This window comes from Primulina eburnea, chromosome 1 (assembly GCF_022965805.1).
Source record: "Primulina eburnea isolate SZY01 chromosome 1, ASM2296580v1, whole genome shotgun sequence".
NCBI lineage: Eukaryota > Viridiplantae > Streptophyta > Magnoliopsida > Lamiales > Gesneriaceae > Primulina > Primulina eburnea.
This window is the reverse complement of record NC_133101.1, coordinates 63,519,051-63,535,276: the sequence shown is the minus strand read 5'-3', so window position 1 is coordinate 63,535,276 and position 16,226 is coordinate 63,519,051. Positions and strand designations below refer to the sequence as shown.

General features: G+C 34.0%; 3 protein-coding genes across 6 annotated transcripts; 2 read left to right on the top strand and 1 right to left on the bottom strand.

Moving 5' to 3' along the window:
* The first annotated feature begins 4,672 nt into the window (after positions 1-4,672).
* On the top strand, positions 4,673-8,591 carry LOC140840216 (delta-aminolevulinic acid dehydratase, chloroplastic-like). 3 transcript variants are annotated; one of them, XM_073207449.1, is made up of 13 exons: positions 4,673-4,740; positions 5,001-5,324; positions 5,739-5,850; positions 5,969-6,042; positions 6,129-6,197; positions 6,278-6,361; positions 6,472-6,541; positions 6,792-6,847; positions 6,974-7,095; positions 7,344-7,415; positions 7,517-7,598; positions 7,684-7,761; positions 8,230-8,591. In XM_073207449.1, the coding sequence occupies exons 2-13, from the start codon at positions 5,022-5,024 to the stop codon at positions 8,395-8,397; spliced, it is 1,290 nt and encodes a 429-aa protein (XP_073063550.1). In that variant the 5' UTR covers positions 4,673-4,740; positions 5,001-5,021; the 3' UTR covers positions 8,398-8,591. The 3 variants fall into 3 exon arrangements, with proteins under 3 accessions (XP_073063550.1, XP_073063530.1, XP_073063540.1); XM_073207429.1 differs by having other exon boundaries at positions 4,680-4,896; XM_073207439.1 differs by having other exon boundaries at positions 4,680-4,917.
* Positions 8,592-8,649: 58 nt separating this feature from the next.
* On the bottom strand, positions 8,650-9,925 carry LOC140840229 (photosystem II 22 kDa protein, chloroplastic-like). Its single transcript, XM_073207462.1, has 4 exons — positions 9,696-9,925; positions 9,449-9,568; positions 9,105-9,345; positions 8,650-9,005 (listed from the first exon to the last, which is right to left on the bottom strand). Exons 1-4 carry the CDS (start codon positions 9,879-9,881, stop codon positions 8,761-8,763), a joined length of 792 nt encoding a protein of 263 aa, XP_073063563.1. The 5' UTR covers positions 9,882-9,925; the 3' UTR covers positions 8,650-8,760.
* Positions 9,926-10,970: 1,045 nt separating this feature from the next.
* On the top strand, positions 10,971-15,948 carry LOC140840203 (filament-like plant protein). Of its 2 annotated transcripts, none has more exons than XM_073207410.1 (5): positions 10,971-11,279; positions 11,811-11,962; positions 12,617-12,812; positions 13,510-14,966; positions 15,096-15,948. In XM_073207410.1, exons 2-5 carry the CDS (start codon positions 11,852-11,854, stop codon positions 15,420-15,422), a joined length of 2,091 nt encoding a protein of 696 aa, XP_073063511.1. In that variant the 5' UTR covers positions 10,971-11,279; positions 11,811-11,851; the 3' UTR covers positions 15,423-15,948. The 2 variants fall into 2 exon arrangements, with proteins under 2 accessions (XP_073063511.1, XP_073063519.1); XM_073207418.1 differs by having other exon boundaries at positions 12,620-12,812; positions 15,096-15,947.
* The last annotated feature ends 278 nt before the right edge of the window (positions 15,949-16,226 follow it).

Here is a 16,226-nt window from a genome sequence, read left to right as displayed (position 1 = left end):
TATATATATATATATATATATATATATGAATGGTTACGATAGATGAAAGTAATTAACTACCCTAATATGGTATTGTTTTCACACTTTACGTATTATCCATTTGTATTCACATTTCTTATAGTGATTAAATAGCGATTATCATAAACATTCGACTTATCTCGGAAATTACAAATACAATAAAATCAGATTTTTATTATTATCATGAACAGTCTAGATAATTTCGTTGTGTATAATTATATTCGCAAAAGGAAAATGAAATTATCATACGGCCTATCCTATGATGATATGATAATTCATCACATGAATTTGAACCGATGGTCGATGCATTCAATTTGATTTGTACCGAAATAGTGAGACATCAATTACTTGACAAGAAATTTCATTAAATTATTGACTGAAGTTGGTGATACCATTGATATCGATTGATTACAAAATCATATATATATATATATATATATATATATATATATATATATATGATAATGCATCACATGAATTTGAACCGATGAGTCGATTGATTCAATTTGATTTGTACCGAAATAGTGAGACATCAATTACTTGACAAGAAATTTCATTAAATTATCGACTGAAGTTGGTGATACCATTGATATCGATTGATTACAAAATCATACATATATATATATATATATATATATATATATATATATATATTTATATATATGTGTGTGTGTGTGTGTGTGATAATGCATCACATGAATTTGAACCGATGGGTCGATGCATTCAATTTGATTTGTACCGAAATAGTGAGACATCAATTACTTGACAAGAAATTTCATTAAATTATTGACTGAAGTTGTTGATACCAATGATATCGATTGATTACAAAATCATATATATATATATATATATATATATATATATATATATATATATATATATATGATAATGCATCACATGAATTTGAACTGATGGGTCGATCGATTCAATTTGATTTGTACTGAAATAGTGAGACATCAATTACTTGACAAGAAATTTCATTAAATTATTGACTGAAGTTGGTGATACCATTGATATCGATTGATTACAAAATCATATATATATATATATATATATATATATATATATATATATATATATATATGTATATATGCATCACGTGAATTTGAACCGATGGGTCGATGCATTCAATTTGATTTGTACCGAAATAGTGAGACATCATTTACTTGACAAGAAATTTCATTAAATTATTGACTGAAGTTGGTGATACCATTGATATCGATTGATTATAAAATCATATATATATATATATATATATATATATATATATATATATATATATATATATATACCGAAATAGTGAGACATCAATTACTTGACAAGAAATTTCATTAAATTATAGACTGAAGTTGGTGATACCATTGATATCGATTGATTACAAAATCATATATATATATATATATATATATATATATATGTGTGTGTGTGTGTGTGTGTGTGTGTGTGTGTGTGTGTGTGTGATAATGCATCACATGAATTTGAACCGATGAGTCGATGCATTCAATTTGATTTTCACCGAAATAGTGAGACATCAATTAATTGACAAGAAATTTCATTATATTATTGATTGAAGTTGGTGATACCATTGATATCGATTGATTACAAAATCATATATGAGTGAGTCTCATGTGAGACCGTCTCACGGATCATAATCCGTGAGACGGGTCAACTTTACCTATATTCACAATAAAAAAAATAATAGTCTTAGCATAAAAAGTAATACTTTTTAATAGGTGACCCAAATAAGAGATCCGTCTCACAAATATGACCCGTGAGACCGTCTCACACAAGTTTTTACAATTTTATATATATATATATATATATATATATATATATATATATATATATATATATATGTATATATATATATATATATGTATATATATATATATATGATAATGCATCACATGAATTTGAACCGATGGGTCGATCGATTCAATTTGATTTGTAACCAAATAGTGAGACATCAATTACTTGACAAGAAATTTCATTAAATTATTGACTGAAGTTAGTGATACCATTGATATCGATTGATTACAAAATCATATATATATATATATATATATATATATATATGTGTGTGTGTGTGTGTGTGTGTGTGTGTACCGAAATAGTGAGACATCAATTACTTGACAAGAAATTTCATTAAATTATTGACTGAAGTTGGTGATACCATTGATATCGATTGATTACAAAATCATATATATATAATGCATCACATGAATTTGAACCGATGGGTCGATGCATTCAATTTGATTTGTACCGAAATAGCGAGACATCAATTACTTGACAAGAAATTTCATTAAATTATTGACTGAAGTTGGTGATACCATTGATATCGATTGATTACAAAATCATATATATATATATATATACATATATATATATATATGATAATGCATCACATGAATTTGAACCAATGGGTCAATGCATTCAATTTGATTTGTACCGAAATAATGAGACTTCAATTACTTGACAAGAAATTTCATTAAATTATTGACTGAAGTTGATGATACCATTGATATCGATTGATTACAAAATCATATACATACATACATACATACATATATATATATATATATATATATGATAATGCATCACATGAATTTGAACCGATGGGTCGATGCATTCAATTTGATTTGTACTGAAATAGTGAGACATCAATTACTTGACAAGAAATTTCATTAAATTATTGACTGAAGTTGGTGATACCATTGATATCGATTGATGACAAACTTTAACTACGGACTAATTAACTTGTGAAGTGATAACCACTTGAAAATTTCGATGAAAGATTGTTTAATACCTCATCCAATTAACACTCATTTGTATGAATGAACATTTCTATGCCTTTACCAATGAAGTATGGTTTTACATCAATTAATTAAGCGTGATTTTCTATCATCAAGGTTACACTTATGTTTTGCAGAATAGTTCGAATTATTGTGTCCCACAAACTTTTTTTGGAAAAAGACATCAAAGAAATTAAATATAGAAAACTTTTAAATTTTTTTAGGAAAAAAATCAAAAACAAAATCATGGATATGATAATAATAATAATAATAATAATAAGAGAGAAGATATAAATATGGATAATCCTAAAATCAAGCACATAATAGAATCTCTAAATCAAGAAACACTATACAAGTCCTAAATAAAAATTTCAAAATTCTTATTTCATTTCTATTTTTCATATTCTCAAATTTTCAAATTCCCAGTCGTGTTCCAGCTTTGGTTCTTCTTTCTCTAGGTAAGTTTTCTTGTCTCATCCATGTAATATTTCTTGTTTATGTTGCACGAGATATCTTGGTAAGTTCAATCTAAGCATAAATTTTTCTGAATTAATCTTGGTATAACATACTGTTTTTATTCAATTATCTAATAGAATTTGATTTTGTTACGATTATAATTACTAAATATTTAATAGACTGATTATTATTAGATTAAAAACGCTATAAACTATTTAAATATTTCATATTTATTTATGTAATAATTTTTTATTGTTATCATATACTAAATATTGTTATCTATACATGAATTTATATCGCATTCGATAATTTATTTTTTTGTTAATCTGTTGTGTAAGTGTCCGAATGTTTAGATATTTTTCATATTTTTATGTTTTCTTAATTAATAGATTATTTATTGATATTTTTCATATAGATTTTACTGTACTTATATTTTTTTCATGTTCAAAACATTCGTTGTCGCCCCTCACCAATGATTTTTTCCACCTCCTTCCCTATGCACTTGTTTTTAATTACATAGATTATATTCCATTATCAATTATATTTCACTTCATTCGAATTTCTCACATTTTTTAAAAAATAAATAAATCTTACGAGATAATAAAAAAATAGCTGGCAGAAGTAATTTTTTCCTTATAATTGTTTTCTCCTGTATCTAAAAAATTTTATTAAAATACATTTGAAGTAAATTCTAAGTGGAAATAAACATTGCGATATGTTTCCTGGAATTCTAATCTCAAGTAAAATGCATACGTTAGTTTTATTCAGAGCCGTCAAAGTCCGTCAAATAAGCGGTTTGTGTTGACAATTTCTTAGCCCGTCACAACATGATACATATAACTAAAATTTGGCTTTGCCTTGTCCCATCCTACCAAATAAGTGGGTTGAATTGATAATTTCTCAACATATTCAAATATTAGTAGTTATATTGTTAAAATGGCCCAAAGTGAAATATATATATATATATATATATATATATATATATATATATATATATATATATATTAGGCTAACATATCTTATTTAATCTTTGATTTTATTGTAATCTTCTCTTTTAGGATAGTAAGCTAAATTAGATTATTCACAGTATATTCTTGTAATCCTCTCAATTAGGATAGCTTCCTATTTTAGATTTCTATTGGTGTATATATTGTTGTATCCTTCCACTAATGAAATAAAGGAATATACAATTTTCTGTAGTCGTTTTTGTAGGTGTGCATCGACGCAACAGCTTACAAACCACGTCAACCAGGTAAATCATGCTTGACAAATCTTGTTTGACATACTCACCTAAGAAGATATTGGTAGATAATATAATATATAATCAATAAGTCACAATTATACTTATTTCACAAACTTAGATAGTCGTCGTGACATATCACGTCATATTTATTTGACTTCATTTTATAATTTTTTTTCTGGGTTTCATTTGATCTCAGATCTTCTCAAAGACTTGATCTTTTTTTCTCAACCGGTAAATCTCTGATCTCCAAGTGAAATTGCTGAATCCTACAGAGGAATGGCTAGAAATTTGACATCATTTTTTTGTCCCAACTGATAATAATGTGTCCGATGCTACCTTTTATCGGATTTCCCGAATCCTTCACAAACTGTGTCGTTTTGTTCCAAGGTTTCGGTGTTGCTCCTCTATGTTTGAACCCAAAATTTCCTCTGTTTATACTTAGTTTTTGGTAGAGACATCACCCGCGCTTTTTGCTTCTTTTTCTTGCATAGGTGCTTTGTGCTCATCCGGTTATGGCTTCAACAATGCTCAAGTCAGCGAATTGTAGCGCTATTGGAGCTGTGAAGCTTGATTACGTGGGTCTTAAGCCATTAAAATTGTCTTCGAATGTCCTGTGTGTGAGGCCTGGTTCGATAAAAAATGTGCCCCGGAAGCTGGCAATAGCGGCATGTGATAAAAGGGACAGTGTTCCTATCAAGACCGGAATGAGCGATCAGGAGTGCGAGACTGCTGTCGTTGCAGGGTATATCCCAGTAGCACCTCCGATTCCACCAAAACCCGCTGCACCAGCTGGCACCCCGGTCGTGCCCTCACTTGTAGGTTCACATTTATGTTCATGGTCTTTGCAGTCGCTTAAATGATGGTTTACCGATCCGAATATATGATTACAAATATCATCTTAGTGTTTGCTTGCCTTGGTTATTAACTCCTCGAACAGAATGCATTTTTCCCCGCTTCAGTCATTTAGGTTCAAACATGCACATTTAATTATGATCTAATACTTTACGAGTTTAATCTAGAAATAAATGTGCATTTTGTTTGATACTGAATAATTTGCCTATGAGTTGCTTGGAACTTAGAATTTTTTAAATATGACAAATCTTGAGATCTAGTCATTTAGTTTGTGGTTCAGTAGTGAATTTGGTGGTATCTATATCAACAATTTAGCCATTCTATTCTTCATTTTCTAATTATTATGATCTATCTGTGCCATCATGATGTTTGTCCAGCCACTTCGTCGCCGACCTCGTCGGATACGGAGGTCCCCAGCACTGAGGGCTGCATTCCAAGACACTAGTTTAAGTCCCGCAAATCTGGTTTATCCTCTTTTCATTCATGAGGGTATGTTTTGGCTGATGTACAATATGAAAAAAATGAAAAAAGAACTTTTGATTCCACTTTGTCATTTTCATATTTCATAGATGCTCTTGATATGTCCTTATTCTTACAAGATATGCAGGTGAGGAAAACACTCCAATTGGAGCAATGCCAGGATGTTATAGGCTTGGATGGCGACATGGACTTGTTGAAGAGGTAAACAACCATTATTTTGCTATTTATTTCTGTGCATGATTTAAGGCTTAAAATAGCTAGGCTCTGATAAAGGTCATATTTTACAGGTAGCTAAGGCACAAGATGTCGGTGTTAACAGCATCTTGCTCTTTCCAAAAGTTCCAGATGCTTTGAAGGTTCTTATTTGAAGTTTTGTCATATTGTGAATGTAGCTAAATTATAGTGGTTTATTTGATTTGATTGGATTCTACTGTAGTCCTCTTCAGGCGTTGAAGCTTACAATGAAAATGGGCTAGTTCCACGGACAATACGGCTGCTCAAAGACAAGTATCCTGATCTTGTATGCTATTCTTCTCAATGGAGTCATATATGTGTTTCTAATTATGGTTCTTTTTAAGTTAATTGAATCTTGATTCTTGTATGTGATAATTTTGAGATGTATATTTGCAGGTTATCTACACCGATGTTGCTTTAGATCCATATTCTTCCGATGGGCATGATGGCATCGTTAGAGAAGATGGTAAGACATACTTATGTCAATTTGGTGCAGCTAGAACAGGTGTTTCAGGAAAACAATTAAGAACCCAGATTACAAGTATTATCAAAGATTGATTGATCATCATAGACTTGAATATGATACTAATAACAGTTTTATGAATGTTACATTCTGCGCTGGCTATCATATTGATTACGGACAATGAACATAATCTGAGCATTTGAACAAGATAGAACGTCTTGAATTACTTTTGAATTACTGCCATATATTGCAGGAGTTATTATGAATGACGAAACTGTGCATCAGCTGTGTAAGCAGGCAGTTGCCCAGGTAATTTCAATTAAATTTTGAATTCTTTTTCGATATGCTTCTGAGTGATATATACTCTTTCTCTGGATTTTGTTATTGTTTTTGCGAAGTTTGTAAACTTATCACCCGGTGAACTTCCATAAGTAGGCCAGGGCTGGAGCGGATGTGGTGAGTCCCAGTGATATGATGGATGGACGTGTTGGGGCGATTCGAGCGGCTCTTGATGCTGAAGGATTTCAGCATGTTTCCATTATGTCCTACACTGCCAAGTAATTACTCATTTTATCACCTTCAGTCGTATTTATTGCTGGCCAACAACAAGTGCCACTATTGTTCCTTGTGGCTACTACCTATAGCCTTTGATGCAATTATTATATCTATTATGCGTACTTCTGCAGTTTTAACTTTCTTACATGACTTTTTGGAGGTGCTAAATCACATAAAATACCTAAAGTATTCGTTCCTCCTAGCGTTTTTTGAGTTGATCCCAATTCTACAATGTTGACTCATTTTCCAGATATGCAAGTTCATTTTACGGTCCTTTTAGAGAGGCTTTGGATTTGAATCCACGTTTTGGAGACAAGAAAACGTATGTATCTTTTCATCTTAATTTTAAATCTTGATTGCGCTTTTTTGTTTTGGAATTCACTAGCAATAACCTTACTTGCTTTTGCATGAATGCAAAAATAGCTATCAGATGAATCCTGCTAATCGTACAGAAGCAATGGTCGAAGCCACGGAGGATGAATTTGAAGGAGCTGACATTCTTCTGGTTAGTATGGCTTTGTCTTTAAGTTCTTTGAGAGTTTGCCTTTGTCTAAATTGATGAGCCCGTTTTAAATTTTACTTGATTGCAGGTGACGCCGGGTCAACCATACTTGGACATAATAAGGCTTTTAAGAAATTACTTTGATGTGCCAGTCGCTGCATATCAGGTAATGGTTAAAATGTTTTGAGTTCGCTAAAATTGGGGAAATGTATTTTGGCTGAGAAGTGGTGCCTTCGAGATGTTAGATGCAAGTTAAAAAAGAAAAGAGAGGGAAAAAAGGTTCATGATTACATATTATTGTGAGGCATGCGTGTTTTGGCAAGGAGAAATTGGTTAAATAACCTCGGTAAATGACCTCCTCAAGTGTATTTGAAATATACTTGAAGAGGTCATTTTCTTAAAAAAAGTGTTGACCGAGGTTAAAAAATAAAATACTCCGTTTTTGGCAACATATTCCAAATCACAAGGAGGTCTTTTAAATAGGCGAAGTTTGAATGGCACATGAAACTCAAATGAATTTCACCAATGTTTTGCTTCTAGTTGAGCATAAAATGAGATGAAAGGGTAATGGGGTGCTCCCAATTTGTGATGTTCGAGTAAAATGAGTGACTTAGTTACCTTTTTTTGTACATAGGTTTCTGGTGAATACTCGATGATCAAGGCTGGAGGGATTCTTAAAATGATTGATGAGGAGAAAGTGATGATGGAATCTCTGTCATGTTTTCGTCGAGCTGGAGCACATATCATTCTCACCTATTTTGCTCTCCAAGCAGCTAAATGCCTGTGCGCGGAGAAGAGGTGAAATCGTCTCGATACGGGCTGTGTGGTCATCTGACACAGAAACACTCGAATGCAATGCTTAAGTCATTCAAACGCTGCGTGGTCGATCAGGCTGAACTGAATTTAGTAGTATGCTTTTTATTCGATTTCTAATGGTTGTTTCGGCAAATTAACTTTCATCAAACGGTTCGCGAAGAAATTGTATTGGTCTTTGAATTATATGACTCCAAAACGAAAACTTAGCAAAGAGTAGAAAAATATAGATAGATCGACATAGAAATGAATCGGGGTTCTGATCACGGAACTTCGTTAAAATAAAAATAAAGTACACAGGCCATTCATCCAGTTATGAATTTTGCCTAAGCAGTAAAGATAACAATGACATTCAATCATCTCCATCGTCAGTAAGAAATTTGCCAGTGCCAGGATTTATGGCTGCGAAGAAGAAGAAGGCCACGTTGAAGAGAATAAGGGGTTCGATCTCGGTGATGGGAACTCCGGTTTCGATGTTCAACTGAGCCAAAGCCCCTTTTCCAGTGACGATCTCTCCGATTATTGAGAATGCAATACCAAGTTGTGCCAGTCTCCCAACGAAAAGCTCGTTGGCTTTCGTGAATCCGAATAAAGGACCTACACATAATTTCAAAACGTATGCTCACTATTCAATACCAAAAGAGAGAACTGATTTTAAAACAATTTCGAGAGAGCGGTGAAATAATGGTTAGATACCTCCTCCACCAAGACCCAATGCAGACCTGAAGCCTTTCCCAGGAGCAATAACGGCCCTGTCAAGTCCGGCAGGTTCGTCGACAAATCGGCCGCGGTCGCCTAATGCTCCGATGGCTCCTAACAAGTTGAACAGTATGAAAAATAGAAGAAGAGGCTCAGCTTCGTAGATTGGAATCCCAGTTTCCAAATTCAATTGTGCTAAGATTCCCTTTCCTGTAATTGCTTCTCCCAGAAGTGAAGCCTGCAAATTGAATCGCGTGACATTTGACACAAGTCAAAAATGCCACAATCTAGTAATCGACAGAGATCCAACAAATGAAGATGTGATTGTCAAGTAAACTCATAGCAAAGCCAATCATGGCAACACGACCAACAAATAGCTCATTTTGCTTGGTGAAACCAATTCCTCCAGAAGTTCCAAAGATCCCATCTTCCACCTTAACCTTATCTTTCACAGCTGAGGCCTGTGATGATCAAAAAACAAACCAATGCATCAATTCTAGTCCACAAGAAATTAATAAAATTGGGGACACCTGCAGTCTTTGCACTTGAACATATACACTTTATGATCAATGCAAGAATACTACTAACCTTCTTGACAGGATCAGCCTTGGTTTTGGCCTTGAAAAGGGCAAGGATTCCAGCTGTTGAAAATGGAGGAGAACCAGCCTTCGGAGGCAACAAGAAATGAGAAAAGGGTTTTGGTTTCAGTCTTTGGATCAATGCCTCTCCGCCACTAATGGCATTAGCAGTAAGCAGCATTGTTTGGGCAGCCATTGTACTTTCTTCTTACTAAATGATGAGTGAGTGAGTGAGTGAGTGAGTGAGCGAGTGTGAAGTGTATAATATATATGAAAAGTTTGTTGAATTACTTGAAAATACTGTGAGAGGAGGGGGTTTGTGTATCACACAAATTGCTAGTGATGTGGATAGAGTCTTAGAATTGTGATGGTGGAGGAGCATCCACGTTCTTCTCGCTGGTCTGTGTTTGAGGAAGAAATCAAAAGAGAAGATTGATTATGCTTTCCAGAGTGTTCGTTTACAAACTTTCTGAAATGGATCCATCAAAGTTTGTCTTTTTTGTTGCATTTAATCACATTGCGTGTCATCAGTATGTATATTCGATGAAAAAATTCAAGAAAATAAAATTATTTCATTATTTTTACATTTGAAGTGTATTAGCTAAATCATATCATTATTGCGTATTTACACAATCTACTCTATATATTTAAACTTTTTTTTTACAAATCTTTATACTGTTTCACTTTACTACACGGAATTTCAACTTTTAAATGAGATATGTTAGCAGTTATGCACACAGACGTGTATTTAAATAAATAAATAAATATTATGTGTTGTATTGTGTATTTTTTTAAAAAAATAAAATAAAGGTCTGAGTATGTATTTTTTTTCATTGTGGGTATATCTATTTTAATAATATAGAATGAATGAATAAATAAATAATAAAAATATCGACAGGTTTATAATTTATATACTAAAGCAGACCCTACAATTTGATTTTATTTTTCCTTTAAAATTGAGAATATTAAATTTGAGTCAAGAATATGAAACAAAACCCAATAAATGCAAACATATGAGCGGAAACCACATGAATAGTCATAGATACCAAAAAAAGTGAACATTGGGGACTGGAAAATGGAAACAGAGGAGAGGAGCGTACCTCTCCATTTTCCAATACTTGGGCGGGGATAGGACCACTTAATTTCAAAATAAATTTGGCAAACGACTGATTAAACAAATGCCCAAAGATCGACAAAATGTAAATATACAATTAAAATTTGCAAAAAAGAAACTGAAATATGTTCATTCTTAGCTTTGAAAACATCGTGCGCACTCACCATCACATGCTCTGGACTCTGCTTCTCTTGATTTAAGAAAAAGAACTAACTTTTATGTGCTTAAACCCCATAAAAAAAATCAATTTCTTCGATGGCAAAAATTAATATGTGGGTTACTTTAAAAAGTTATGGCAGATAGCCACTAATGCACAGATTCAAATTTTATCAAGAAACTCGAAAGCCCAGAACATAAATTTCAAATATGCATCTGTATAAGCTTCCCTGAGTAAAGAAAGTGAGGATTTTTGCAGATTATTTAAGATGGGTCGCTTCAAGATTGGATCATGAGCTGTTATCTCTTGATCTTTTGCCTCAGGTGACGTTTATGTAGCTAGTGACTGCTGTATTAATCTTACGTTCTCTCCAAACCCCCACCCCCACCCCCCCCCCCCCCCCCCCCCCCCCTCTTAAGGCTTGGTCTTTGTCTGGTCATTTTATTGTTGATATACTTCAAATAGAACTGATTTGGCTATCAAGAACGACGTGATGTTTGAAGTTTGTAATGTTTAGCTGCTGTTTCATTTTTAGTTTGATTCTCTGCTATTTTTCCTGATTTTCTTGAATCTTCCCACTCTAGTAATTTCAACGAGGGCCACTTTATTATAACGGAGTGAGGAAGCTTACGATATTATCAATACGACAAGACTTAATAATTTTCATTCAGACCAATGCAGATAAATATTTACGAGTGTCTCATGCAATTAGTTCTGTTTCTACGAATTGGAAGAGAATATCTTTTTCGGTTATACGTGCGTGCGTCCGTGTGTGATCATCTAAAATTTTCTTTGCCTCTTTTTTTCTTGCCTGTTATTATTATTATTATTTATCTCAAAGCGGTGATTTGCAGATAAACACTTCATTAGATTGTGAGCTTGTTTCACATTTGGAATGGAAAAGAGGAAGTGGTTGTGGAAGAGGAAATCCTCTGAGAGAAGTCCCGGTGAAAGTGAAAGCTCTGGATCAATTTCATCGTATTCTGACAGACACTCCGATGAACAGGTAAATCCAGTAGGACATTTGCCTCCTCAAATTTTAAAAAATTTTGAAATTTTATGCATAATTTTCAAAGGATATAAGATTTTTCCCAAAAATTCATTTAGTCATCCCATCTTCTAAACTTTTGTGCTTCCTCATGTTTATGTTGTGCTATCTTTTGCGCTGTCGATGAAGTGTCACTATTGAATATCTCCGCTTGGTTCATGGGATTATTAATCAATCCTGTTACGCATTTGAAACCTCAAATTTTTTATTCTTAATTGTTGTATTATGTGTTCTTGAAAGTTGTAGACATGCTGTAATATTAAAAAAGTTGTATACATGCATAAAATTCCTTTAATCTCAGTAATCCTGATCTTTTAATCTGAATCATTAACCTTGACATTGAAGCTTTATTGTTGAAAACCTTTGATGAAGTAGTCCAATTAAGGTAAGACAACCATACATGGTTGGTTTCTGCAGTCAATTGATTTGTGGACTGGGTGTCCTTCATTGTACTAAAAACTTTTGCTAATGCTAACGATATGATTCAAGTAATTTAAATCATGCAGCTGTCCATCCAAACTGCACATTTTGACCGTTGTCACATAAGAAATCATACGGGACATCAGGGGAATTATTGCTTTCCAGCAAACTTTGATTTGTTTCATTTTTTAGCAGGATGCATTGAGAGAATCTCCAAATAATGGCACGCAATCATCAGAAGTCACATCTAATTTGTCAATCATTGATGATGAAGTGAAAGAACATTTGAGGAGTTTGACAGAAAAGTTATCAGCTGCTCTAGTGAATGTCGGTGCCAAAGAAGATCTAGTTAAGCAGCATGCAAAAGTCGCTGAAGAGGCTGTTGCTGGTAAGTCTTTCATTTAGTAGCACAAATTGTTAATCTTCCTCCTGTCTGTGTATTGATTTTTCAGTATGTAGGTCTTGGATTAGAGCCACAATGGATGCATATGATTGAAACAAGAAAAATATGCTGGATGACTGACCTGTACCCCTCCTTCAGATCTTCTATATTACTTTGTCAAATTTTATTGACTGTAATTTTCACAATGTATGAATCGCTGATAAGATGTTTGTAATGTATTTTATAAGTGTGGATGTGGAGAACTTCCATGCCCGCTGCCCTTACTTTTCTCCTACTCTTCAACAGAAAATGTTAGGGAAAACAGAAAACAACCTCCCTAGAGAAACGGTAGTGTGTATGAGGTAAATTTGAATACCTTGCGACTCGTAAGGAACAATAAATGTCAACCTTACGGGGGAGTGAGAAAAGCTGTCGCCCATCCACTGAACCAAAATAAAAAAGGTCAAGTTTCATATTTATGTTTTCTAAATAATATTAGTTCCGTTCTCCCTAAATACAGTAGTAAGTGACCCCTTAACTGACATTCAAATAACCATGTCGAACAATATATGAACATTGCTGGCAACATGAGAAAATGGAAGTGAACTAGAAGTGGCCAGTTTTTGTGGCACAGGATTTTCTTCTTTTTACGTTATTAAATATGACGAATCCACTGTTTTTGAATGCTTATTTCACCTGTTAGGCTGGGAAAAGGCAGAAAATGAGGTGGCTGTATTAAAACAACAGCTTGAGGTTGCACTGCAGCAGAACTTGAAATTGGAAGTGAGAGTCAGCCATCTTGATGGTGCCCTGAAAGAATGTGTCAGACAATTGAGACAAGCAAGAGATGAGCAGGAGCAAAAAATCTCTGATGCCATGGTTGAGAAAACTGGTGAGTGGGAGTTGACAAAGGCTGAACTTGATAAGCGAATCCTTGAGCTCCAGGAACAAGTAGAAGCTGCCAGAGCTGAGATTTCTACTTCTATTCTTGAGGTGATGCAGAAAGAAAACTCATCCCTCAAGCAAGAGCTTGAGGCTCGATGCAAGGATTTGGAAATTATAATGTTGGAAAGGGATTTCAGCACCCAAGCAGCCGAAACTGCCAGCAAGCAGCAGCTGGAGAGCATAAAAAAGATTGCCAAGCTCGAGGCCGAGTGCCGGAAAATTAAAGCTGCAGCCAGAAAATCATTTCTGGCCTACAACCAGAAGCCTGTCCCGGCTTCTTCTTCTTATGTCGAATCTGAGACAGATAGCCATTCAGATGGTGGGAAGATAATGATCACATTAGACCTTGATGACTACAACAGGAAGAGAAATCGGCATAAGGCAAGTGGGTCGGACTCATGGTCACCTGTCTTAGTATCCGAGCTTGATAATTTCAAGAATGAAAAGCCCGAGTCTAAAACTCTAGCAACCTGCAGTGTTGAAATTGATGTGATGGATGATTTTCTGGAGATGGAACGTCTTGCAGCATTAGGTGACACCAAGATTAGCACACTATCTGCTGAAACTGGAGCTGCTAATAGAGAATCCATTTCTGTGGATAATCCTCCTAAAGCCGAACTTGAAAGATCAATTAAACTTGTAACTGAGATGGAAAAGAAGTTGGAAAAGATTGGAGCAGAGAAATTAAAACTAGAGAGAGCTTTAGATGATAGTCATGTGGCTCTCAATGCATCGAAAGGAATGCTGGTGGAGTCCAAGATCCGGTTGGAGGAGCTGCAGAAGGAGTTGGCAGCAGTGACTGGAGCGAAAGAATCACTTGAATATCAGCTCGTAACTATGGAGGCTGAAGCAAGAACCATGTCTTCTTGTGTTGATTCTTTAAAGGCAGAAAATGAAAAAGAAAGATCCATAGCAGCAGAGTTCAAGGTCAAGTGCCAAGAATTGAAGACGGAACTTCAGCAGGCTGAAACCAAGGTCCGGTTGGAAGAGCTGCAGAAGGAGTTGGCAACAGTGAATGAAGCTAAAGAATCCCTTGAATATCAGCTCGTAAGTATGGAAGCTGAAGCCAGAACCATGTCTTCTTGCGTTGATTCATTAAAGGCAGAAAATGAAAAAGAAAGATCCATAGCAGCAGAATTCAAGGTCAAGTGTCAAGAATTGGAGATGGAACTTCAGCAGACTACAACTTCTAATGGTGAACTAAAGCTAAAAAAGGTCAGTCATTATTTCCACCTAGATTTAATTATTTTAGTTCTTTCTTTTGAAATCCCCGATTCAACTTTCAAGTTTGTAAAAGATACATATACATACACATATATCAAGTAGCATACCTTTTTGGTGCAGGAGGATTTAGTTGTAGCTGCTGATAAGCTTGCAGAATGTCAGAAAACAATTGCATCCCTTGGAAAACAGCTTCAATCTCTAGCAACATTGGAAAATTTCTTGATAGACACTTCCAACATGCCAGGGCTCTCCTCAGAAGCACTGCTTTCAGGTAATGGAGAGGTATATTGGTCACCATATAATGATGTGAACGTGCCAACAGATGGTTCGTATCCATCAAGAATATCAATGGGGAGTTGTAGTCGCCCTGAAAATGGGAAAAATGAGGAATCACCGCCATTATCGTCTTCATCAACATTAGCCAACATACGACATCATCTGCCATGAATTGCAAAGGATTTGGGAAGTTTTTCTTGCGAGGCAAGAACGATATCGAAATCAACGGGTTGTTTTGTTTTATGACCTTGGTCAAATTTTTTTTTAAAAATATAACCTCATGTAGTGCATTTGACCACTACATGGGGGTTATTTTTTTAAAAAAAATTTTGACCAGGTCTATTTTTAAAATTAATCCGAAATGGGAACCATCTTCAACACGAACCAATGAGATTTTTTATACATTTAGTTAAAGAAATGGAATTCTAAGATATTTAAATGTGTTAGAGTTGATAATTTATTAGGATGATACCATCTGAATATAGGTTCGTTACATACTAATCCCTCATTGAATATCTTGTAAGAATTTTAAAATATTTAACGACAATTATAAAAACAAAACAAACGATGTTTGGATGTTTTGTTTGCTTGAGAGATATCTATAGGTGATATTTGAGGTTTGTGAGTTATTTTAGAGGACGAAACTCGGAAGTGTTTTGTATTTTTTTTTATACATATAAAAAGTTTATAAGTTGTCGAAAATAGCTGTTTGACCATGTTTTCAACATCTTATTCTAATATTATTTAAGGGCCAAAATATCCCTACTAATTTTATAATATCTGAAATTATTTTCTAATTTCATTTTTTTTAAGCCTTGCAGTCTCCAGATCAAGTTTCTAAAAAACGTGAAGCACATCGAAGAGCTCCAAGCTTTTCAAACTTGAGCGAGATTAGCACAAATTTAAGCGTGAAAAATTGTTTTTTATCTTTAGTATAATTGTAATTATCTCAAACCAATAAATAGATAAAATAAT